Source organism: Sylvia atricapilla, chromosome 16 (assembly GCF_009819655.1).
Source record: "Sylvia atricapilla isolate bSylAtr1 chromosome 16, bSylAtr1.pri, whole genome shotgun sequence".
In the NCBI taxonomy this organism is placed as follows: domain Eukaryota; kingdom Metazoa; phylum Chordata; class Aves; order Passeriformes; family Sylviidae; genus Sylvia; species Sylvia atricapilla.
The window spans coordinates 14,040,633-14,066,568 of record NC_089155.1 but is presented as its reverse complement, the minus strand read 5'-3'; the positions used below and the strand labels follow the sequence as shown (position 1 = coordinate 14,066,568).

General features: G+C 51.5%; 1 protein-coding gene across 2 annotated transcripts in view; it reads right to left on the bottom strand.

The window, feature by feature from the left end:
* Positions 1-284: 284 nt before the first annotated feature.
* Positions 285-25,936, bottom strand: part of NFATC2 (nuclear factor of activated T cells 2) — a 70,773-nt gene continuing 45,121 nt past the window's right edge. The window contains exons 9-10 of one of the 2 annotated variants that reach the window (XM_066330951.1): positions 4,914-5,001; positions 285-627 (exon numbers count right to left, since the gene is read on the bottom strand). In XM_066330951.1, coding sequence (XP_066187048.1) covers positions 4,958-5,001 — 44 coding nt within the window. In that variant the 3' untranslated portion in view covers positions 285-627; positions 4,914-4,957. The remainder of the gene's footprint in view (positions 628-4,913; positions 5,002-25,936) is intronic. The other variant, XM_066330952.1, reaches the window with a different exon arrangement.

Below are 25,936 nucleotides of genomic sequence, written 5' to 3'. Positions count from 1 at the left end.
TGGACTGAGCTGACATCTCCTGTTGGAAACACCAATCCCAGTGCTCAGAGCAAACTGGTTTTTGATCCCAGCCTGGATGAAGGCTGAGCGAGCTTGGGCTGCCTCAGTTTCCTACAAAAAAATAACATTTCTCAGGAGGGCTTGGAAAGCTGGAGGGCAAATCCTTGCTAGTGACCTGCAGGACGGTGTGTTTATTCCTCCATGGAATATATATTACTCTTAGTTCCCCTTTTCCCACCCCCAGTGTCCACCCCGGGCTGGAGCTGCTGTCTCCATGGACAGCCAGATGGTTTGCAGCAGGCTTCAAGTGTTTCCTCAGACAGATGCTCTGCTCCAGGAGAACAATGTGATGTCTGGATGAAAGGAAGGGTGTCCTCCGTGGTGTTTACAGCCAGAGGTGACAAGCTGCTCAGCCAAGGCTGTCACTTGGTGCCAATTCATTGTTCCTTGCACTGAGCCTCTGCCTGGAGGTGAACCGCGAAGGAAGCCAGAGGTTGCAGGGGCACTGGAAGGATCTAAAGAGGTCACTCGTGGAAGGATTCGGTAAAAGTTGTCTCACAAATCTCTTCTTCTATGTCTGACTTCTGGCAGGGAGTCCAGAAAATTCCTTCCTGATAATTTCGTTAACTGGCAAATAAAAAGAAAGAGGAGGAAACATTAAAGCACTTCCAACATCACCACAAGTGAAAAGTAAAAGCAATCCTCGGGCAGTCGAGCTGCAAACATCCCCTTCTGCATTCAGAACTTCATTTTGGTTAAATAAACACACATTCCCTCTGTCACAGACACTGCCCTGAGCCCAGCGAGGAAAAGAAAGAAACGTCTCTAGGTATCTAAGCTTTTGAACGTTTTCACTAGGCTGAAAAAAAAAATATTTTAAAGAGAAAAAAAAAAAAAAAAAAAAAAAAAGCCAGGTTTGGGGGAAATACAATGGAGAGTGATGAAAACACAGAGACTGCAATTCTGGTGCAAACGTTTGCATTTGGGTGGTTTATGTTTGGTAATTTTTTATCCCACTCTAGACTCTACCTGCTTTGCATCTTTAGTATCATTTCTCTGCAGAGTGGAGCACAAACAACTTGCACGCAGCACCAGGGGACTGTGAGGGGCTGGGCATTGTTAATAAAGCTCAAGAGAAAGACCCTGAAGAATTTTGTCTGTTAAAAAAGTCAGAACAACATCACTTCATTTACAACAGCCAATGTCTCCTGGCAACTCTTCACACTCACTTTGCCTAAAGCACCTCTGGCACCTCCTGGAACAGAATTGAGGTGCTCCCTAGAATCTGAGAGCAGGAATCTCTGCATTTTGATTAGGAGAGACCTAAACCATGAGCATTTTGATACAAAACTCCAGATCTGCCTCTTTTGGGGCTCCATTTCACCTGCAGCTCCTCGGTGCTGTATTCATCAGGGTGGGGAAACTGTTCAGTGACTAATTTGCCTTAAAAAGCAGGAAAATCAATTTTCTGGGTTTCAGACCTCGGATCCAAATGACTTCTCCCTTTTGATATTTAAGGGCTGAAACAGGGACTAACTCAAAGCAAAGGAGGCCCTCACCCAAAACTGATCCATCCTCAAGTCTGCAGCTGCAACACTCCTCTGTATTCTATCCCATTTCTAATAAATGTTTATGACAAACAGTAATTAACATAGTATTAATTAACATAGTATTAATTAACATAGTATTTCACCACTTCCTCCTATCTAACAAACCTGGTGCCCTGTCCCTGGCAAGTCTCTGGGAAGGGGAACACGTGAATTAGTTTTTAATGGTTATGACTCATGGTTTGAAATCTCCTTCCTCTCTCTGAGATTTGTCTCTGAGAAAGTAAAATCTGTGTTTTCCCAAAGCTCCATGTTGTTACTGGATGTGGAGGGGGCTCCAGGAACTCCAAGCTCAAAACTCCCACCAGTAACATCCCAGGGCTCAGCTCTCTTTAATTGCAGCTGGGAAATGTGTGATTTTGGAGCAGGCTGGTGCCTCCTGGAGATGATTTGGGCAGGGAGAGCAGACCTCTCCTGCTGCCCAGCACCCTGCTGCCTCTGCCAGCTGCTGGTTTGGGCTGAGCGGTGGCCAGCCAAGGAGGTGTGGGGTGTGCAGTGTGCAGTGCCAGGCAGCAGCCAGAGGGAGGGGAGGTTGGTCCAGCCGCAGCCACAAGCTCAGCGCTCACTCAGCTCTGCCCAGGAAATGACAGGAGCAGCTCTTCAATGGAAACTCTGCCCAGTTAAAAATAGCAGCGAGGTAAAAGCAGTGGGCACCCACTGCTGGAGGGTCATTTCCTCCCGAGAAAGCAGTGGGTTGCAGGAGGTTTATTGTTTGGCAACACCTTTGTTCAGGCTACCAAAAAATAGCACAGCTGAGTTTTATCTGCTCCTTTTCTCTAACACAGTCCTGGAACTATCAGAGCCAGCTGCCGTCGGCACCCAGGAAGGGTTAAATACCCGGTGAAAGGTGAGCACATCATTACATGGAGCTCACTGCGGAGCCTTTGGAGGGGTCCGGATTGGGCTGCTCCCTGCCTGGGGCTGCCCCTGGGCAGGTTGATGCTGTGGTGAAGTGCTGACTCAGCCTGCAAACTTCACTTTCCCTGCCCCGAGGTCAGCAGTGGCTTCTGTGGGCTGAGGTGACAGGGGGCTGCAGCCTGAGCAGGGTAAAAGCTCAGGGGAACATCAGAGGCACGAACCCCAGGGCCAGGCACACCCAGGACTGCTCCCTGCCAGCTCCTCCACCTGCAAACCTGGGGTCTGTAACAACCTGAGGGACGAGACTCCCTGTCATCAGCTGGCCTGGATGTCCCACAGCCACCCTGAATGTCACCCAAATCCAGGTGCTGGGAGGAGTGAGAGCTGCAGGTTAAGCTGGGCATCACTAATGTGTGTCACTGTGATCCCAAACCCCTGGTGTGTGTCACTGTGATCCTACATCACTAATGTGTGTCACTGTGATCCTAAATCCCTGGTGTGTGTCACTGTGATCCTACACCACTAATGTGTGTCACTGTGATCCCAAACCCCTGGTGTGTGTCACTGTGATGATCCTAAACCCCTGATGTGTGTCAGTGTGATCCTACACCACTAATGTGTGTCACTGTGATCCCTGGTGTGTGTCAGTGTGATCCTACACCACTAATGTGTGCCACTGTGATGGATCCTAAATCACGAATGTGTGTCAGTGTGATCCCAAACCCCTGGTGTGTGTCACTGTGATGATCCTGAATCCCTGATGTGTGCCACTGTGATCCTAAATCCCTGATGTGTGTCACTGTGATGATCCTGAATCCCTGCTGTGTGTCAGTGCTTGTCCCAGCACTAAAACCTACAACCAGAGTCCCTAAACCAAAGCAATCTGTAAATTAACAGGAATGTAAATTAACAGGGATGGGTCCCAAGGCACGGCTCCATCCCCAAGTCTGAAACCAGCTCCAAGGCTGGTGAAATGCCACATCTTTGGGGATGTGCTCCAGAGCTGGGAGCTCGTGGAGCCAGACCGAGGTGTAATCTGGGTTTCACCAGAAGGCTGAACAAAACGAGCAAACTGAGCTCAGGGGGAGCCCAGAGCCCTGAACTCCCTCCTACTCATCTCTTGTTTAGTGTGGTTAAAATCTCAACTACCAGTTGTCACGATTTGCTCATTTGTAGCCGAGAGAAGCTGGAGATGATGTGATTAACAAATAAAACGCTGTTGTTTAAGGGGCCTGCCACTGGTTGCTCTGGAGCACACTGCTACTGATCCACTTAACGAGAGAGAACTGATTAAACGAGGCCACAAGCACACACATGCAAAGATAAGGAAAGATTCAATCATAAAATAATAATAATTAAAAAAAAGATATTGAAATGACAGCTGCCATCAGCCACCCAGGCCAAGGCTGGGCACTTTCAGGGTGTCCTGTGTCACAGCCTGCTGTGGCAGCAGTGGCACAGCCCTGGGGATGGCCAGGGAGGGACACCAGGGAGGTGACCCAGAGGCTGCTGCAGTTGTGGGGCAGTGAGCCCCTGCTCCAGCCCCACAGACACCCTCACATCCCCTCGGCTGGAAACGGGGGACACTGCGCTGTGTCCCTGCAGCCCAGGGACAAAGGGAGCCCTTGGAGGTGGCAGTGTCACCCTGTGAGGGTGCCACACTCACACCCCTCTGCACTGTGTCACCCCACAGATCCCCCTAACAGGGATGTCCTGGGTGTTCCAGTGACAGTGACCCTCTGGGGACAATCCCACAGATCCCTCTGGATATCAGGGATGTCACTGGGTGTTCCAGGTGACTATGACCCTCTGGGGACAACCCCACAGGTCCCCCTAACAGGGTTACAGGGATGTCACTGGGTGTTCCAGTGACAGTGACCCTCTGGGGACAATCCCACAGGTCCCTGATATTACAGGGATGTCACTGGATGTTCCACAGCCCCTGTCACTGACAGGTGACAGTGACCCTCTGGGGACAATCCCACAGATCCCACTGGATATCAGGGATGTCACTGGATGTTCCACAGCCCCAGAGGTGACAGTGACCCTCTGGGGACAATCCCATGGATCCGCCTGGGTTACAGGGATGTCCTGGGTGTTCCAGTGACAGTGACCCTCTGGGGACAATCCCATGTGTCCCATGTGCTGCCATGCCCAGGAGGAATTTGTGACATGCAAAGCCAACCCCTGGGCAGGACCAAAGCTGAGGCCGGGTTGCAGAGTGCACAGCCCCACCTCTCCTTCCCTGCCCACCACGCCCCAGCTACATCACAACGTGGGGAAGAAAAAGAACGAGGGGGGAAAAAAATTAAATAGAATCAACTATTCGAAACCCTCTAGGCCAAATAAAAAGGGGGCATGACTTTTGAATTGGAAAAAAAAAAATGAAAATAAATAAAGGTTAAGAGAAACACACAGCTGGAGAAAAGGCAGAAAAATACCAATTACCTTTCTTTTTGATTGCTTGGATCAAAGATCACAGTCATTCTTTTTCATATAATGTTTTGTATCCAGCTAAGGTGTGTATCTATCAGCTCTGAAAAAGATTTGCAAAACCATTTTTGAGAGAAAAGGTAACCTTTGAGCTCTGCTGCATGGCCGAGTGTTACAGCCTCCAGCTACTCTTCCACTTCGGGGGTTAATTTAACAGAAGGACATTTCAGCACACACAACACACCAGGCAGAACTTCACCACTGACTTTGCCCTTGGCTCACATCCAGTAAATAGATTTGACTTTTTCTCCCCCTCTTTTCTCAACTGATATTATCCAAAAATGAATATTCAAAAACTCTCACTCCTAAATCGGTGACAAAAGGTGAAAAGTTGATTCTTTGCTCTGAGACTCCAGACGTCCCTGGGAACCAGGACAAAGACTCTCACTGCCTTTTGTAAAATCCACTTCTGTCCTCAGCCCAGTGCCCGAATAAATCCAACACACTGATGGCACATCCACAGCCCTTTGAACTGAGAGACCCAACCACAGTGGCTCTGAAAATCAGACTTTGCCTCAATTGCACAGAAAAGGGAAATCTGGGCAAAGAAACTATGAAAGCTACAAACTTTCTTGTGTTTCTTTGCTTCAAACACAAATAAAGTGAATTATTTTCCTCAGGAAAAGGCAGTATTTCATATTTCCTGCCTTTTTTTTTTTAGGTTTTCTAATATTTTTTCGATTTCTTTTGAATTCACAGTGAAAGCATTTGGCCCTCCTGCAAAACCCCGTGGAAATTAAAAAAATAATATTAAAAATAAGAATTGCAATATTAAGAAGCAAAAAAAGTGCTTCTTAAAAACCAAGTTTTCTGAGTGCAAGGCTCAGAAGTGTCTTTGCTGCTGGATTTCAGGTGACTATATATAGAAAAGAAGTATTTTACTTGGCTCCCAGGGATGGTGCAGCCACGTATCACAGCCTGGAACCTCCCACTCAGCACACAGCCCATTTTATGTTCTGCATCCTGGAAAATCAGCTTTCGCACAGGAGAGCACAGCAACTCCTCGACTGGGAAATCCCAGTTTGGGGGCATCAGGCACAAGGAGCCCAATAAACCGTGCTGGGGAAAAGCAGTGGGGTTGTTTTAGCAATTAACAGCAATTAAAGGCTTTGTTTCCCCCCAGGAAATGAGGATTTGTAATCACTGAGATGTTCTCAGCTGCAAAGGTTTAATCACAGCAAACCCAGGGTTTGCTCCTCACTGAAATAACGCCAAAGATGCTCCCTGAACTCTTCTGCACTGCCTGTGACCCGTGGAGTGTGTGTGACCTGTGAACCTCCTCAAACCCCTCCAGCCCAACGGCAATCAGGTCATCTCCATTAATTAAACTCTGGGAAGAGGCTGCTGACCCCAAACCAAGTGGGACTCAAGTCCCAGGGTGAATTTTTGCTGTAGGAGTATCAATAGGCTCCAAAGCCATTGGCATCTCTCCATGAATTCAGCACCATAATACAGATATCTGATGGAAAACAGAATCGAAATAAAACGCGTATTTTTGGCTAAAGCCCATCCCGACTGAAATCAATATCTGCACTGCTCTGGATTGACAGGATCTGGATTGCATTGGTGACATTTAACCATCCTCCCCTCGGATTTCAGTGCAGTGCCAGAGTGAGGTGCAAAACAACCAAACAATTGGTATCTCTAACCAAAATGCTGAACAGGAAGCTGGGTGTGACTGCAAGAAAAGAGCAAAAAATAAAGATAGCGTTTCTGCTAAAAAAAAAAAAAAAAACAATGCCCTCAACGCACTGGAGATCAAAACTCGCAGGAAGGAAGTACTCAAAACACAAATCTGTCTGTGCCACCACCTCAGGAACGCTGAGGGTTGGCTAAGCACTTTCATTACTGTCACTGGAGTGCCAGAAAAGATGCACAGCCACTAGAGAAGTGCCCTGAAGGTGGCAGGGAGCAGAGTGACCCCGAGGGGAGTCGGGGACTCCAGGGCTGTGTCCTCTCCTGCCCCATGGCCCTGGCCACAGCCTCCCTGAACTGTCCCAGACCTGCTCTGGCCTCCAAAGCCCCACAGAGGCCCTGGGGTCACGCTCCTGGAACTCAGATAATCCCTGCTCAGCTACGGGCAAAGCGCCTGAGAGGAGGATGAGCTGCGCAGAACCAGCTCCACCCCGCAGCACATCCACTCTGCGGGGATGGAGCAGAGAGCAAACCCTGCCACGAGTCCCCGGGGGCTCTTTGAGGGTCCTGAGGTGGCACTGGAGAGCCTTTAGACCCCAAAGCACCACCAGGTGCTGAGGTGGCCCAGGCGGCAGGAGAAGCCCAGCACGAGGGACACGTTCTCCTGCAGAAAAGCTGCCAAAGGTGTCCCAGGTGAGCTGGAGAGAAGAGCCCCGAGGCTGGAGGGTGCCATTTGTGGTGCTGCCACTTACTGAACCCACCTGATCCCCGTCTGAATGTCCGGGGAACCAAGGGGTGAACTTCTCCACACCCCGGGACACGGGCTTGGTGTGGTGTCTGCAGGACACACACCTGAGCTGGGCTCCTCCTGGGCTCTTGGCTGCAGCAGCAACACAAAGAGCAATTTCTGCTCCAGAGGGTGAATTCCCGTTTGCTCGATGGATTTCAGGTTTTAGCCATCCCTTTTTCCCTCAGACCATTCCAGGACAGGTGGAACCCCTGCCCACACGTGGACTGGAGGAGGACAGGGCACCCTCAGGAACAATTCCATGCCCTTCTCCTCCTGCCCCAGCAGGCTTCAGCCAACGCCTGGGGCTCACACTGAGCTCAGGCTCCCTGAGCTGGCCTCAGAGGGGCTGTCACCCGCCTGGAGCAGAGCTGGCACAGGCACCCCACCAAACTGGGGGGTTCTGTGTAAATCTCACTCTCTGGCCCCTTTTCCTGCCCTGTCCAGAGCACTGCAGACACTGAGAGCAAACCCAAGGACGGTGCTGAGGTGACACCTGGGGCCAGGCGCTGCCCTTCCCACCTCACCTGACCAGACTGGCCCTGAACACCAGAACACCAGCAGCTACACGAGCATGGAACAAAAGCTGATGTACTCCTGTCTGCTGGGACAGTGATGGATATCCTGTCCTCTATCAGACCCCTGAGGTGTGCTCAGCCACCCCACAGGAGGCAGGAAGGGGCTGAGCAGCCCTGTGCAGCTCCCCCACTCTGCCTGGGGAAGAGAACCTTGAAAGTGGAAAAGCAGCTCAGCCTGGGTGTGAGGAGGAACTCCAGGCCGCCGTGGATTTGGTTTGTAGTAGCTTTCCATAACAAAGTCTTTTTTTAACTGACTTTCTTTCTGCTCACATATATTTAGACCTGACTTCCATCTGATGCCAGAGAGTTTTGGCTGCAGTTTGGGAAGGGACACGTGTTTGAGTCATGGAGTTGGCTCTCTCCAGTTGATGGTTAGTGAGTTACTGAGAAAAGATGAAGCTTGTATTTAGCTTCAGTTTACATGCAACGAGACCCAGGAAAATATTCCACGCAGAATGAGCACATAATAAATAAATACACACACACAAAAAAAACCCAAAAAGCCAAAAAAAAAAAAAACAAAAAAAAACCAACTTAGAGCAGAAAGGCATGGAGTTGATTTCACAAACCACATTATTGGCTAAACCCACACAGAAATATTAATCTGATGGACTGAAGCTTTAGAGACCTCATTTTGTCCCTGCTACCTCTTGGTTGGACTCTGCTGGTGCAGAGCAAAGGGTGAAGTGTGCTCAGGTCTGGTTTACTGCAGAGCTCTGCTCCTCCTGCATTTGATGCAGAGCTGCTGAGACAAGCAGTGCCATTGGGTGTTAAGATATATTTCTTTTAGCTCAAAAGCAGCACAGCCAAAGGGGGCTGGGGATGACGTTTCCCTCCAGCAGCATCTCAGGGTTTAAAAAGTGATGAAATTGGTATTGGATCCCACAGCACCTCTGCAGCAGCAGCTCTCTTTATCTCTTTATCCACATGTCACTGTGCAGCTTCATCCTTCTCCTGGAGTTAACCATTGACTGGGGCAGCGTGAGTCATTCAGCAAAGTGACTCAGAAAGAGAGAGGAAAGAGAATGGATGCAAGAAAGTCACTTTTTTACAGGAAATAATTGGAGGGGGAGGACAGAAGAACAGTTACAGCACGTTCAGGATTAGCTGAAAGTACCAGAGAGGCAACACTGCTGCTTTTTCATTTCTGTCACAAAGGAACAACCAGAACAAATATTTAACAGAGGGGAAACAAACCATTTAACAAATATTTAATTAAGGGGAAACAAACCATATTAACCTCCCCTTTAGGCAGTTTTGCAGGGGATGAACAGTCAATAATGGAATCTATTTCCCTCCCTTGAGCTCTAGTGCTTATGTCTATTAATCCACAAAACTATTCCCTGGCTCTGATCCTCTGGCATCTTTATCTTGGGCTGTGTCTTCGCTCTGCAGTGTCCCCTCTGGAGGGGCACTGCACTCAGCAGAAAATCCCTGTCCTAACAGGAAAGAGGCACCAAGTGTGAGTGATTCTGCCAGGCAAACCCAGCTCCCCTCTGGCCCAGACATGCAGAACTCCCTCTGCCTGCAACTCCTCTGCTTTACCAAGAGCCAGCCTGCACAAATCTGTTCCCATCTGCTGCTTTTCCAGCAGGACTGTGGGCCACAGGCACCACCCTGAGCAGGGGAACAGCCCAAATCACCTTCACACACGGATTATTTCTCCGTTCCACCTCCACGTCCTTCCACAAATGAGTATTTGGGGGAAGATTCTTCCCCCCTTTGGGCAACAGGAGTGCAGCACTTGGGGGCTGCATCACTGCTCCAGTCAGCTGGAAAACATCCAGACCATTAAATACTCAACTGGTTACTGACAGAGTGTCACAATTCCCATCTAATAACCTCAGGGAGGTGCCACATACGAGATAATGTGTGTGTCTGCCCACATCCAGCTGTTTGCTCTTATGCTGCACTTCCACTGGAACTCCTTTGAGGGGGGAACTGGTTTTTTTAAACTTTGGAGTCAAAGCCACAACAGAGTGTTGGGGTTTCTACCATCAAATAATGTACTAATAAAAATACTGATGATACAGTGGGGCATTTGTATCAATCAGAGAGCACGAGACAAAGCTAATTATAGTAGACACGGATAACTGGAAAAAGGAGAGCAAAAAACCACGGGGAGCAGATCCTGTAACTGGTTTTACACCTGGCCTCAGAAACATCTGACAGCAAACAGCTTGAGAGAACCAGAAAAATGTTATCTGACTTCAGGCTTTCAATCTGACTCAATGGCATGAATGAGGAAAATTCTGTTCTCACTGCGAAGAGAAGATGAAAGAGAAGAATAAAGGATGAGAGGAAAGAGAAAAAAGGGCTGTCACTTAGCAGAAACACAATGAGCTGCTCCATGTCCAGTGGAGGCTCACCCTCAGTGAAGTGCAGCCCAAACTGCTGAGCTCGGGCAATTCCCAACCTCACCACAGCAGCAATAACCTACATTTGCTCAGAAAATCAGCCCTCAATTACTTCCAGATCTCCCTCAATTAGCGCAGATATCCCGATTCCAGATCAAGACGTAGGAACCACCACCCCAAGAGACCTGCCCCGGGGAACCCTCCCTGGGATTTAAGGATGAGCCATCCCCAGTTTTCCAGCTGTGAGCTCTGGGTGCATCCCCAGGCAGATGCTGTGCTCAGGGCAGAGTGCCAGGGGCAGGAGCTGGGATACCTGGCAAACCCATCCTCATCCCTCCCAAGCTCTCAGCAGCTGGGTAACCACATTCTGCCTCAAACACGAGCCTGCTCACGGCCAGCTCAGAGCTCTGTGTCTGGGGCTCATCTTGAACCCATTACTCTGCATTTCGCCGCGCACACTGCTCCACTTCCTGGGTGACTTCCAACCCAACAGCGGGAGAAAACAGCCTCCTGCCGAAAATCGAGATAAAACTTGCTGACGTTGGACATGATCTCATCAGAGCACAGCACACATTCAGCAGCAGCTGGCAGGGAACGTGGAGTCAGGGGGAAAACTGTTTGTCCTGTGGTGGGGAACCAGCCACGGACAGCTGGAACACCCAGCAGCAGCAAGGGCGAAGGGCAGAGCCCCAGAGTGTCTGTGAGCAGGGCTGGGAGCAGGATGGGTGCCCAGAGTGTCTGTGAGCAGGATTGGGAGCAGGATGGGTGCCCAGAGTGTCTGTGAGCAGGATTGGGAGCAGGGTGGGTGCCCAGAGTGTCTGTGAGCAGGATTGGGAGCAGGGTGGGTGCCCAGAGTGTCTGTGAGCAGGGCTGGGAGCAGGATGGGTGCCCAGAGTGTCTGTGAGCAGGGCTGGGAGGAGTTTGGGTGCCCAGAGTGTCCATGAGCAGGGCTGGGAGCAGGGTGGGTGCCCAGAGTGTCTGTGAGCAGGGCTGGGAGCAGGATGGGTGCCCAGGAGGATTTGGGAGCAGGGCTGGGAGCAGGGTGGGTGCCCAGAGTGTCTGTGAGCAGGGCTGGGAGCAGGGTGGGTGCCCAGAGTGTCTGTGAGCAGGATTGGGAGCAGGATGGGTGCCCAGGAGGATTTGGGAGCAGGGCTGGGAGCAGGATGGGTGCCCAGAGTGTCTGTGAGCAGGGCTGGGAGCAGGGTGGGTGCCCAGAGTGTCTGTGAGCAGGGCTGGGAGGAGTTTGGGTGCCCAGAGTGTCTGTGAGCAGGGCTGGGAGCAGGGTGGGTGCCCTGGATGTCCATGAGCAGGGCTGGGAGCAGGGTGGGTGCCCTGGATGTCCATGAGCAGGGCTGGGAGCAGGGTGGGTGCCCAGAGTGTCTGTGAGCAGGGCTGGAAGGAAAGTGGGTGCCCAGAGAAGAGAAATGCCCAGCTCACGCTCACAGCCCAGTGGCACCACACGGAGCCACCACGTCCCTGCAGCGAGGCCACATTCCTAAAGGCATTTTGGTCCTCACCCTCACCTGAATCACTGAGATCAGACACCCAGGCCCAGTTCAAAGCTCAGACACAGCCAGGGACAAGCACACGTCACCCCTGGCTGTCCCCTGGCACTGCAGGGCTGCCTGGCAGGGAGCATGTGCCACTCTTCCAACCACTCTGAGATCCCTGCTGGCATCCCCGAGCCCAGGGGCAGCCAAACAGGCCTGGGGCAGGGGCAGGAATTGCCCAGATACAACAAAAATGCCACATCAAGGGGCCTGAACGTGGAAGAGATGGGAAAAACCCCAGAGGCTGCCTGTTTCTGCTTTTCGGTCAAGAAGCTCAAATTTGCTCGAGTTGAGGTGGGTGGTTAAACCTCGGTGACTTCAGAACAATTCACGCTCCAGTGGGTGCAGGGAGAGGGCAAAGGGAACAGCACAGAACTGAAAACTTGCCCTGTGTTGAGCTGACAGCCAGCAGAGGCTGGGGACAGCCCCCTCCAGCAGAGCTGGCTCATGTCCCACGGCCAAGTCAGCAGCCACCATCCTGTGCCCTGCCCTGCCTGGGTGACACACGGGTCACCCCACGGGGCTTTCCTTGGGGTCCCCTCCAGAGCACTGTGAGCAACCCCTGAGCGTGACTAATCCCCACCGAAAATCATCACCGAGTTTATCTCGGGGCTGGAAATCACCCGGAGAGTGCAGGCAGCCCCCAGCCTCCAGAGGGTCTGCTCACTGCGGAGGGTGGGCTTCTGGCCACAAGGAGAGGCAATTCCTGCGGCTCAGGAGGGTCACTGTCCCCAGTGGGGATCCCCCCTCTCATTTCCAGCTGCCCAAAACCAGCCCCAGTTGTTTTGTTTCTCTCCCAGCCCGTGCCCAGCATGGGCAGGGACAAGACACCAACTGCTTTGGGCTTTTCTTTTCCTTCATTCCAGAACGCCATCTGCAGCCAGCTGCTGGCCTTTTGGGAATCTGCTGGGCTCTGTTTGCCTCGTGGGGCTGATGCTCCAGCTGCAAACCCCTGTCACCAGAGGTGACAGCCTGTCCTGAGAGCACCCTGGGGTGCCCTCACCCTGATGGGGCTAACCTCCCGTGCAATCACACCAGGGCACCGTGGAGGCTGCACAAATATGTACTCCTCCATAAAACTGCAAACCATTGTGGCATCGCTGCCCACTTTCTGGTTTTCTGCTTTTTTGCAGTTTTAGTTGTTGGTTTGTTGTTTTTTTTTTTTTTAAATCCCATCTTGTGATGGGAAAAAAAAATCAATGCTCTCTGAGATTTAGCAAGAGGACAGGCTGGATCAGAGTGCCTTGAGAGGGCAGGGAAGACTGCAGAGCTCCGAGGGGTTTGCTGAGACTTATTTCCAAGGAACACTTTTTTAAGGCGCTGTGGGTTATTTATGTGAAAACATCATCAGGCAAAGTTAAGGGACAGAACTTTACTACCTGAATAATCCTTCCATTTGACAGCTGAACACCACATCCCCCAGTTTTCTCCACAACAATTCCATGCTCAGTTCCTCAGGGATAAAACCATCCACCCCTGACCAGCCAGGTAAATACAAACCACCACCAAATGCAGCACAAAATTCGCCTTCACGTCTTCCCCCTCCTGAGCAACCACGGGAACAATGAGGGGTGATTAATAACCCCTCATCATTATATTTATTAAATAAGCTATAAAAGGGAGTGTAAATGATAGAGGAGAGTGCATTTGGAGCAGTGCTGGGGGTTCTCCCCTGCCAGGGGCAGGATGACCCCGGAGGCAGTGATGCTCTGCAGGGCCCTGGGGGGAAAAGGGATGCAAAATCCTCCCCAGAGAACCCCCAGCTCCTGCAGGGTAGTGCCAAACACTTTGTACTTCAAATTAAACAAAGCAGAAAAGAAAATACATGGTGTGGGGCTGCTTGGAAGGTCACAGAGAGAAGGGACTACTCCAATTTCCCTTTTACCTGGAAAGAAAAATAAACTGGAGTGGGAGGTAAAAAAAATAACAACCAACAAAATAATCCCCCCACCTCTTCTAAGGGCTGGAAAAAACCTGTCTGAGAGGGGAGGTAGCTGCAGACACCTGGTTGGACAGTGTTTTGCATCCCCCACAAGGAGCCTTGCTGTGCTCTCAGCTGGGCTGGGCGAGGAGCAGAGGATGTGAAGCTGCCTGTGCTGTCCAGAGGATGAAAACACCACTGCTGTTTATAGAGGGAAACCCAATTCGTCAGCCCAAATGAATTCCTGGGCTAATCCATGCAAGCTTCATGTTTTCCACCAGCCCCAGCCACTGTCAAGACTATCTTTAGGAGGCACAGTGTGTTTGGAAAGGAGCAGCTGGAAAGAGAGGACGCTCATGCCAGCTTGGAAGGCTTTTCTGCTATGGAAAAACAGGAATGCTCTCTTGGGTCTCCCCACCAAATTAAAGCATCTTCATCCAGAGCTCAGCCACGCCAAGCACAACAAACAAAAGAGGCTTTCCCCAACTCTCCTGGGCAGCCTCGCCGGGGCTCACAATGGTTTCCATAGAACTTGTTTTGCTATCACAACACACTGGCTCTGGCCGGGCGATGGCCGCGCTGTTTTCGAAACACAACAAAATCCATTCCCTCGCTCATTGCTCTGCCAGAGCTTTTTTTTCTTTTTTTTGCCTCATGCAGACAGGGACTCCCCAGTAAGGAGCGTGGTGTGGTGAGGAGACAGGCTCTGCCCTGTGCCAACCTTTCATCCTGCCAGGCTGAGCCGGGGCACTGCACCCACCACAAACCCCAGGCAGCAGCTCAGGAGGAAAGGAACGGCTTCTTCTGCTCACACAGACTGCTGGAGCTGACAATTCCTGCACTCTCACCGGGATTAAGGGCTGGGTTATCTGCCAGGGTGCTGGCAGAGAGGCTCCTTCCAGCCCCTGCACAGACACTGGTCCTGAAAGCAGAGATGAGTTCTGCATGACAGAGGAGGAGCTCTTAGTGCCGCACCTAAACCAAGACTGTCACCTGAACAGCCTGAAATTCTCTGAAGTCATGATCCTGATCTAAACTTTGCATTCATTTGGAAGAGCTATAAAGTGTAACCAAGCACAAAACGACGGCCCAGAGATAGTAATTTCTAAAACAGACACAGCACTAGGGTTGTGCACTAGTATTTAATAATAGCCTATAAAAATGGTCCTGAAGAAAAACCTGTATAAAAATCAACGGCATTTTTTTAATAAAGAAAACATACCTTAAACCACCACTAAGTTATTGGGGGTCTGAAGGTGCAGGATGACCTGAGATGAGGCCTCAGGTGACCCAGCTGAACACCCCTGCTGCAGTCTTAGGTGCAGGAAGGACACAGCACCCCACTCACAGCACAGGAACCGGGGTGCAGGACAAATCAGGTAAGAGAAAACGTAATGCAATTTTAAGGAAGAAAGACACACAGCCCAAACTACAACTAAAAAATGCAGCTGCTCAAAGCTTCCCCTCAGCTTTGCCTCAGTCCTGATTTAAGCCTGGATCTGTCTGCAGTGTCCAGACTATTTTCAGCCTTTGCAAAAATCAATTTGTACAGAATTCCAATAACTTAATCTGCAGTGACCTGAACTGGGGCATTTCCCTGAGTCCCAAGCTCACTGGAGAGCAGGGACACTGCAGCAGAACAGCCCTGTGCACAGCTGGCCACAGCTGGAAGCCCACAAGTGGCTGATGAAGACCCAGCACTGGGAGCTTTCTGACCACAAAGGGAATGCAATGGCTGATTGTCCAGCACCCAGAGCTCTGGCCCTGTGCCTGTGGAGTCTCCTGGAGCTCAGAGCTCACCAAAAAACTGACTCTGTGCTGCTCATAATGACAGATGCTGAGCCCAGGGAGGTTTAACTGTCACCATTTACTGTCACCATACTTTCACCATTGACCCCCACACTTATGAAGTGGTTCCCCCTTCTTTGAGTCATTCTGCCTCTTTCCAGAGAAGCTTAGAAACCACCTAAATAAACCAGCCCCCATCGAGACACTGCAAATGTCACAGGAGTCATTCGTGTGTCTCACGATCTGTCCCACGTTTGACTCGGTTCATTCATGGCTGATGAAGTCATTCATCATGAAGAAAACCAAAGCAAACCAAAGCACACCACAATTTGGGAATCTCTGACTGGATTCCCCCGGCAGAGCTGATCACAGGGAACCACTGCAAACTCACACTTCTCTCATTTACTGCTGCTCTTGCCCCTGGCCCAAGTCACTCCTTGGAGAGTCAGAGCGAGTCACCAATGAGTGACAGCAGGACCCTGCTGCAGGGACATCACCCCACAGCTTCTGCAGGGTCTCAGGCTGTGTTTGGTGCACAACCAAACCAACACCAACACGGCCAGGAGCAAGGGGCAGCCCCTTCTGACCTCCACCTTCCCACCTGACAATAACCCACGTGGGAAAACTCCCCCTCAGCTGGAAGCCCAGCACTCCAACATCCACAGGCAGAAGTCAATAATCCTCACTGCATCTAGCTCTGATTGCAATCTCACTCTAAAGAAGTCGTGTTTGTCCAGCTGAAGGCAGAGTTCAGTTTATATTCTGGAGCGTGAAGTTTCCAAATTAAAAATCCACAAAAGGACACGGCTTGATTAAAATGGAGTTTCCAAATTAAAAATCCACAAAAGGACACGGCTTGATTAAAATGGGAACAGCGTGGATTAGGAGAACCTGTAAGAAGATGGGGAGTGTCAGCCGGGTTTGTCACTGGCTCAGTAAGAGCCGCTCATGGTGAAGCCCTTTGATCCTCGCCGGTTTGACTCCAGCTGAAGATTTAACTCTTCTACACCCAGCACTGGTTAAATCCAACTCCAGACCGAGTTTTCAGTCATTTGCAGACCATCAGTCATGCAAATTTGTAGATATCAGCGTTTCAATCCCAAACAGACTGCAGCATCCCTCAGAGATGTGCACACAGACTGGGGGATGTGAATTCCTGCAAAACTGGCAAAACTTGGACTTCAGGTTCTAGCGCAGACCCCTCTCAGAGCCAGGAGTCATCTGGGAAATTCCCAGCTGGATGTAAGCCCAGATCTCTGTGCCGGCAAAACGGAAAGCCAGGGGACCGGGAGTGATGATTCAGGCACGAGTGCATCGTTTTTACATTTCAGGTTTCTCCCTGGCAAACACGGACAAAGCTGTGTCAGAGTGTGGAAGGCAGCACCTGCCTGCGAAGCCCAGCCAGGAGCTGACCTGCTGAGGGGAGCTTTCTGCTCCCCCAGCTGTCCTTCCCCTATCCCTGGCTCTCGCCCTGGCACAGCTCCAGATGTGCTGCTCCAGATGTGCTGCTTGCTTTTCACATCACAGGGGCTGCAGTGACCCATGAGGTCACTGAGCACAGCCAGCCCAGGATCATCCTCAGCATCTGCCTCAAAAACACCTCCAAGCCTCACTGCACCCAAATGTGAGCACAGGAGTCTCTTGGAAGTGGTGAGGAAACAGCCATAAAGTGGTTGGGCCAGAAATAAAATGGGTGTAAGGCCAGACCAGCCTCTGCTGGGCAGAAAAGCAGCTCTCAGTGCTCTGGGTTCTCCTAAGGAAACCAACTCGGATGGTTCATCCTCGTTTTCTTCATTTAAAAATGCCCAGAGGTTTCTCAATAAACACTGATTATAAATTCTTGTTATATTTCCATATGTATAATTAATTATAATTAAATAATTACTTATTTATCAATAATAATTACTAATAAATAATTACTGTTATTCCTAAATAATAGGTAAAAACAGGTGGAAAAAATTTGATTTCAATTTTAATTTTTTTTTAATCCATTCTAGGGCTTCATTCTTGTGAGACCAGAGGTCTAAAAGGTCCCCCAGTAACCATCTCTGCTCCCTGGCAGGATGTGACCTGAGCTGAGGAAGTCTGTGCCAGTAACACTGAGAATCCAGGCATTTTTCTGCAGCAGAAAAACTTTAAGTTATAAAGTAGAAGACTTTATAACTGCTTCTCAGTTCGCACCAGAAAAAAGACTGCAGATCTTTAAGATGGTTCTTCTTGCCAGGCACATTGATTTCACAACAGTTTAAAAAAAAAAAAATAAAAAGTGCAGATGTTTTCCAAACTTTTCCGAGCAGCTGCAGCTGCTCCCAACATTTCACAGTGCAGCTCAGAAAGGACTCGAGTTGCCTTCTCCAGAGCCATTGCAGGAGGAGCTGAATCCTCCCGATTATTACACGGAGCTTTAAGGGGAGAAAAGACCTTTTCCCCACCTCTGCACATTCCTGACACGAACCCAGTTTGGACCGAGTGGAGCTGTGAGGAGCAGCAGTGCCAAACCCTGGCTTCAGGGTGGGTGACTCAGCCCTCCAACAATCAGGAGACTGCGTTTTAAATCATGCAATCAAAACCTCCCGCCCCTAAAGTTGCATCATTTTTTTTTTTTTTGGTCTGTCTGAATTTTGAAAGCCCCAAAAATATCCAGGTTTGTATTTTTAGTTGTTCTGTTTTTTTGTTTTTTGTTTTTTTTTTCTTGGATGGGACATGAAAAGATCAGTAAGAAAAGTCACCTGCATGAGGACTTTTAAATTGCTATTAATATTCCAAGGACTGCAATGAAATTGCAAAGAATCGGCCAAAAGCCTGGAGCTGCCGTGTGCATGTGAATTAGCTCGCTGATTAATTAATACTAAATTACAGCGTGCTCACTCTGAAGGGGAGCTGAAAGGATTTTATCCCCCTCCCTGTCAGTGGAGGCAAACACACACCTTGCTGCAGGTACAGCATCCTTCAGCACTGAACCCAGCTCAGTGCATCCCCTCTGCTGGGAATTACTGGGATTTATTTCGAGGTGGCCACATAAAAATCCCTCCTACTTCTCCTTACATTTGTATTTATTCTCTCAGCCACAAACCCCCAGCCCGAGCAGAGTCACCCCAGCACAAACCCCTTCAGTGGAAGAGCTGCTGGAGGTTCCCTGGCTCGGCCTGAGCTCTGCTGATCCCAGGTTTTACACCAGCAGAGTTGTGTCTGTACCAGGGTTTGTACCCATAAGAGCTGTGTTAGCAAAATAAACCCCAAAAAAAACCACCCCAAGCACCTTCAGCAGCCCAGCTCTGTGCTGAGCTGCTGGAGGGTAAAACAAGCCCTGCTCGAGGCTTCCACTCCTCTGCTTCAACACCAAACGGAGAATTTAGCCCCAGAACGAGTTCAGCCCCTTTTTCCTGCTTTGCACGGGGTTGTCACAAATCATTTCCTAGCTGCACATCTCTCACCACCGAAGTCCCCACTTTTAAAACCTGTTGTCAAAACTCTTGTGATTTTGACTGCACTGCAAGAATTTCTGTGTCAAGCACCCAGGCTCAGCCCCAGCTCCTAAGAAATCCCTTTTCCTCACACACTTGCTCACACAACAGCTTTGCTCTGGCCCCAGACCTGTCCCCAAGGAAGGAGCCTGTTGGAAGGCAGAGAAAGGGGACAGGAGCTCTGCAGACCCCCCCTTCACTGCCACATCTTTTAGCCACTCCTGCACACCTGGAAGTTTGGGATTCCCCTGGAAAGGGACACTTTTACCGCTGAATTTTGCCTCAGCTGGAGCCAAGTCCCTCAAAAGCTCTGATCCTGCTTCAGCCAGAGCTGGGGACAAGGCTGTCTGCCTGCTTCTGCAGTGGAGGAATTTGAATTCATGACCATTTCTCTGCACTGGAGTGAAAACTGTTATTGTTATTATCCCTTTAAATTGAAAGTGGATTGAAGGAATAAAAGTAAATGTAGGGTCTATTTTGGCAGATGCCTCCCACCAGATGGGTGTCTATGGTCTCCTTTGTGAGAGCTGTCTGCTGCCCGTGATTCAGACTGTCTCAGGAATGCCACGAGCTTGGAGTAAATGGACAGCAAGTCTGGGAAAGGACTTTATTGTGGTTTAGAAGCTTTCAATTCCCAACTGCACGAACAAGTTCTTTTTTTTTAATTTTTTTATTTTTTTTAACCAACCCTTTGCCAGTATTTCAAAGCCACCACTGAAAATGGCCTGTTGCCTGCCCAGAAGGGAGTGCTCTGAGCTGGTAACAGGCAGCCCACAAAGGGGGCACCTGGGACCCCTGCGAGGGGCTTTGGGGACTCGGGGCAGAGGCTCTGGTGGGATGCTGCCCACGGAGGAGGAGCAGTGCCCAGTAATGCCCAGTAATGCCCAGCAATGCCCAGCAGTGCCCAGCAGTGCCCAGCAATGCCCAGCAGTGCCCAGTAATGCCCAGTAATGCCCAGTAATGCCCAGCAATGCCCAGCAGTGCCCAGCAGTGCCCAGCAATGCCCAGCAGTGCCCAGTAATGCCCAGCAGTACCCAGCAATGCCCAGCAGTGCCCAGCAATGCCCAGCAATGCCCAGCAATGCCCAGTAATGCCCAGCAGTGCCCAGCAGTGCCCAGTAATGCCCAGCAATGCCCAGCAATGCCCAGCAGTGTCCAGCAGTGTCCAGCAGTGCCCAGAATGCCCAGCAGTGTCCAGCAATGCCCAGTAATGCCCAGCAGTGTCCAGCAATGCCCAGCAGTGCCCAGCAGTGCCCAGCAGTGTCCAGCAGTGTCCAGCAGTGTCCAGCAATGCCCAGAATGCCCAGCAGTGTCCAGCAATGCCCAGCAGTGCCCAGCAGTGCCCAGCAATGCCCAGCAATGCCCAGCAGTGCCCAGCAGTGTCCAGCAGTGTCCAGCAGTGTCCAGCAATGCCCAGCAGTGCCCAGAATGCCCAGCAGTGCCCAGCAATGCCCAGCAGTGCCCAGCAGTGTCCAGCAATGCCCAGCAATGCCCAGCAGTGCCCAGCAGTGCCCAGAATGCCCAGCAGTGCCCAGCAGTGTCCAGCAGTGTCCAGCAGTGCCCAGCAGTGCCAGCAGTGCCCAGAATGCCCAGCAGTGCCCAGCAGTGCCCAGCAATGCCCAGCAGTGCCCAGCAGTGCCCAGCAGTGCCCAGAATGCCCAGCAGTGCCCAGAATGCCCAGCAGTGCCCAGCAGTGCCCAGCAATGCCCAGCAGTGCCCAGCAGTGCCCAGCAGTGCCCAGAATGCCCAGCAGTGCCCAGCAGTGCCCAGCAATGCCCAGCAGTGCCCAGCAATGCCCAGCAGTGCCCAGAATGCCCAGCAGTGCCCAGCAGTGCCCAGCAATGCCCAGCAATGCCCAGCAGTGCCCAGAATGCCCAGCAGTGTCCAGCAATGCCCAGCAATGCCCAGCAGTGCCCAGCAGTGCCCAGCAGTGCCCAGAATGCCCAGCAGTGCCCAGCAATGCCCAGAATGCCCAGCAGTGCCCAGCAATGCCCAGCAGTGTCCAGAATGCCCAGCAATGCCCAGCAATGCCCAGAATGCCCAGTAATGCCCAGCAATGCCCAGCAGTGTCCAGCAGTGCCCAGCAGTGCCCAGCAGTGCCCAGAATGCCCAGCAATGCCCAGCAATGCCCAGCAGTGTCCAGCAATGCCCAGCAATGCCCAGCAATGCCCAGAATGCCCAGAATGCCCAGCAATGCCCAGCAGTGCCCAGCAGTGCCCAGCAGTGTCCAGCAGTGCCCAGAATGCCCAGCAGTGCCCAGCAGTGCCCAGCAGTGCCCAGCAGTGCCCAGCAGTGCCCAGAATGCCCAGCAGTGCCCAGCAGTGCCCAGCAGTGCCAGCAGTGCCCAGCAGTGCCCAGAATGCCCAGCAGTGCCCAGCAGTGTCCAGCAGTGCCCAGAATGCCCAGCACTGCCCAGAATGCCCAGCAATGCCCAGAATGCCCAGCAGTGCCCAGCAATGCCCAGCAGTGCCCAGCAGTGCCCAGCAGTGTCCAGCAGTGCCCAGAATGCCCAGCAGTGCCCAGAATGCCCAGCAGTGCCCAGCACTGCCCAGAATGCCCAGCAATGCCCAGAATGCCCAGCAGTGCCCAGCAATGCCCAGCAGTGCCCAGAATGCCCAGCAATGCCCAGCAGTGCCCAGCAGTGTCCAGCAATGCCCAGCAGTGCCCAGCAGTGCCCAGCAGTGCCCAGCAGTGCCCAGCAGTGCCCAGTAATGCCCAGCAATGCCCAGCAGTGCCCAGCAATGCCCAGCAGTATCCAGCAATGCCCAGCAGTGCCCAGCAGTGCCCAGCAATGCCCAGCAGTGCCCAGCAGTGCCCAGCAGTGTCCAGCAGTGCCCAGCAGTGCCCAGAATGCCCAGCAGTGCCCAGCAATGCCCAGCAATGCCCAGCAGTGCCCAGCAGTGCCCAGAATGCCCAGCAGTGCCCAGAATGCCCAGCAGTGTCCAGAATGCCCAGCAGTGCCCAGCAGTGCCCCTGCTGCAGCTCTGGCTCCTAATGGGCTCTGCATGTTCCTCGCAGGAAACGCTTTGTGACACAACTCGCCCGTGGGCACTTACTGCACCAATTAAAGATTCCTGAGCTCCAGAACAAAGAGGTGCCAGTGGCACGATGGTTTTAATCACTCGATTCATTTTCTTCCTTCCTCTCGCTGCCGATTTGGGATGTATGGGTGGCTCTTTTTCTGCCTTTGTTTAATGCTTTGAGGCTGCTGGGGAAAGGGCAGCCCTCGAACGGGGCTGGATCTGTCTGAACTTTTTAACAGGGAATTGTTTCTGGAGGTGAAGAAGGAGATCAGATGGAGCCCGCTTATGACAGTAAAAACACTTAATTCTTACTCAGGTATGCAAGTGCAGGTTTTGTTCTGAGTGTGTGTTATTAACACAAATTAATTGTCCAAGAGGGAAGGACAAGGCACTTTTAAATTATGGTGAACTGAAAACCAGGGAAGTTAAATACTTTGCTGAAAGACCAAACTCAGACTGAACCCAGACCTTCCTCCTAATGGACTGATCTTTCTACTTCCTGCCAGCAGACTTCAGGGTTTTGGGAGCAGAACCACGTTTTTGTTCTCTTTTTATTCTGCCTCTAGAAAAGCAAGACACAGGACAGGGGCATGGAGATCCTAACACAACCCAAACCCACGAGAGCAGAGACCCAAAAATAAAGCTGCAGTGTACCAAGGGAGTGCTGCACGGTCCCACAGAGAACAGAAAATCTGTAATAATGTGAGTCAGAGCAGCAGGAATGAGCCTGATGAACACACAGATTTGCTCGAGTGTTGGAGCAAAATGTTTTGGAGAACACAGAGGCTTCACTCTTAGTCAAACTCTGCCTGAGCAGAAGTGACCACACCTTCTATGCAAAGTAGCTCTAATTAAAAACAGAGCGTGGCTTCTCAGATGCAAATTATTGCTGGAAACTGAACCCCAGCCCATTAGTGGGGTTCAAATTCACCCCCATTACAAACGCCAGGAAACAAGAGCATTTCCCCTCTGCCCTGCCTTGCTACTTAACTCTGCAGGACACGGGATGAGAACGACAAGTCACCTAAAACATGTCCCTAAAGCCACCATCCTCTGGGCAGTCTGGGGATGGGCTCGGGACATCAACCCTCTCCAAGTGTTTGGAGAGAAAAGCAGTGAGGACCAGCAGGACCTGTCCTGCCAGTGCAGCTCCAGAGGGTGTCCCCTGGGACCCCCAGGGCTCAGTGTCACCCTGTCCATCCTCGGGCAGGGCTGGGGAGGACCAGCAGCACGCTCAGGATGTCCAGCATCCATCCAGAGCCTTCAGGACTGGCCAGCAGCAAGGAGCTCTGCCCTCTGACAGTCCCAGCAGAGTCCTCCCTGCCCAAGGACAACAGAGCTGGCCACAAAAAAAAACCCTTCCTCCTTTTCCATCAGAAAGATGGATTCATGAATTTCATCTCATGCCTCTGTGGGGACAGACTGGGTGTTCTCTAGGCGCTGAATGAAAGGACACACAGAGGAAATGTGGGCATGTAACACACTCTCACGGGGCTGGCTGAGCAGAACTGCCCCAGTGAACACGCAGCTTGTCAGGGAGCTGATCTGGAGCGCTGGGTGATGAGCAGGGACCACAGGGCACATCCTGCACAGCCGCTTTCTAAAGAAACATCTGACGTGGCTGAAGTTTTCTGCGAAATACCTGAGCTCCCTACAAACCATCTCTGCTGATCAGCAGCCTGATAAAGCGCCGCTCACCATCTGCCTTGCCCTTCTCCTCCCCATTACTGTGCACCAAAAATAATTCAGAGCTGCTGGATCCAGCAGACACCTCGGAGTGTCAGATGTGGTCAGACAGTTGCTACGTGAGTAATGACAATCATTTTTCTTTGCAGAGAAGATCTCGACCTAAGGCAGGCTGAGAGCACTCGGGCCATGATCTGTGCAGGGAATTGAGCCTTGTGCCTGTGTCCCAGGAGGGGAACTGGCCCATTCCAGTGTCCCCAGCCCTGGGTCACCCCCTCTGGGGACTGCAAAGAGCTGCACTTTGTGCTTTAGAAGGTTCCTCTCGGTGCTCTGAGGGCGCTGGAGGAAGGACATTCTATTTGTCAACCTGTTTTTGTGGTTGTTTGGGTAACTTTTACCATCGTGGGCGGTTCGGTTGTGAATGATATTAAGATGAGGCCTGGGCTGAAATGAGCTGAAACTCTGTCACCCCGTGGCTTTCACTTGCATTTGGGGCTGATCACTGCCTGGACACCTGCTGATCCTCCTGACACTCGGGGTAATCCCTGAGTCACCCCCAAAGCAATTCCAGCAATCAATCTCAGAGGCAGAGGTGTGTAACCAAGGTTTCCCTGTCCATTTTTCATGAACAGTCCCTTCCTCTGGGGATTCTTCAGAGTGTTTGAAATCAGAAAGTTACACATATATCTATGTCACAGAGAAATCAGGAGTGTGTGTAATGTGTGGCAATGCTGAACTTGCATGAGCCCCTGGTGGGTGCACATCCAAATCCACCCTCTGTGGCTGGGAGTGGAGTCTTCCTGGAACCCTGATTTGGAATTCTGCCTGGGAAGCTGCGCCACAGGCTGGGCACCTCCTCCTGAGGCTGCAGGAGGAGCAGAGGGGCCAGCGTCTCCTGCAGGAAAGCAAGAGGCAGCTCTGTACATCTGCAGCAGGGGCAGAAAGCAGCTCCAGACCTGCTGAAATCCTCCCCAAGGGGCTGGGGAGGGCACAAAGCACTCCTGGCACAGGGCAAAACCCATCTGAGGAGGTGGGAAATCCTTGGCAGCCCCTGCCTTGGGCTGCAGCCAACCTGCAGAGCTCACAGACCTGGCACCCTCCTGCACAGGGGGAACAGCTCCTGTCTTTTCCAGGTTAAATGTGCTGAGTTCTCAGTGTTTTGTGCCCTGTGGAGCAGCGAAGGCTCTGAGCAAAACCAAACCACGGTCTCAGGAAGGACAAATGACTTATTGGCACTGCAGGGGAGAGAAGAAAACAACGAGGGGTCCTGCCATCAGAGAGGGGTGAAGAGAACTAACAGAGGTGTCAGCTGGGGGATGCTGGGCTCTGGCCAGCCCCAGGACAGCCCAGACACCCTCAGTGTGCCCACTCGGAGAGGCACCAGCTCCAGGACGAGGAACAGCCAGCCTGGGGCATCGTCCCAGGAGTTTGTGGCAAAGCTCAGGATAGAAACAAAGCCCAGAACACTGTGGCTGAGTGCTCAGCAGGGGCAGGAGCCGAGGAGAGGAGGCCACAGGAGCACAGGGACAAAAAGGACCGTCAGCAGAACCGTGCAGAAAGGAGAACAAGGCAGAGCGAGGAGGAACACAGGGGAAGGGAGGAAGAGCAAAGGGAAGTGAGAGGCAGCAGCAGTGATTGCCCAAGAGCCTGGGCAGCAGCAGCAGCAGCTCCTCTCGTGCCAAGGTCACAGCAAGACCTCTCAGCTCACTGTATCCCCCAAGAGCTTTCTGGATAAAAGGGATTTCAGGGCAAAGCCTCCATAATCCGTTGGGTTTGCTTCCTTTTAATGCTATAAAGCACAAACCTAAACTTTCTAAGTCAGGAAAAACATGGCTTTTGTTATGTTCTGAGTCACTCTCCCCCAGCAGCAAACAATGTGGCTTTTCAAGTCAAGCCCTGAACGTTTCAGAATGAAATGCTTTGCGAAGCCCTGAAGTAAATCACAATTCTCCAAGTCACACTTCCAGCTGAGGTGAACTCACTGAGGTCACACCAGAGACTGATGTGCCCCACCTTGTCTGATTTGGGTGCCGTGATTGATAAACCCATCTGAGGCTGGAATCAGCTCAGGATGATCCAGTCAGCCAAGCACAAGTCTGGGGGTTCACTATCAGCTGCTGCTGTTCTGATGGCTCCCTCGGCAGAGAGGTTGGTGCATTCCTGGTGAGCTCTGCTGCAGTTGGGTCTCAC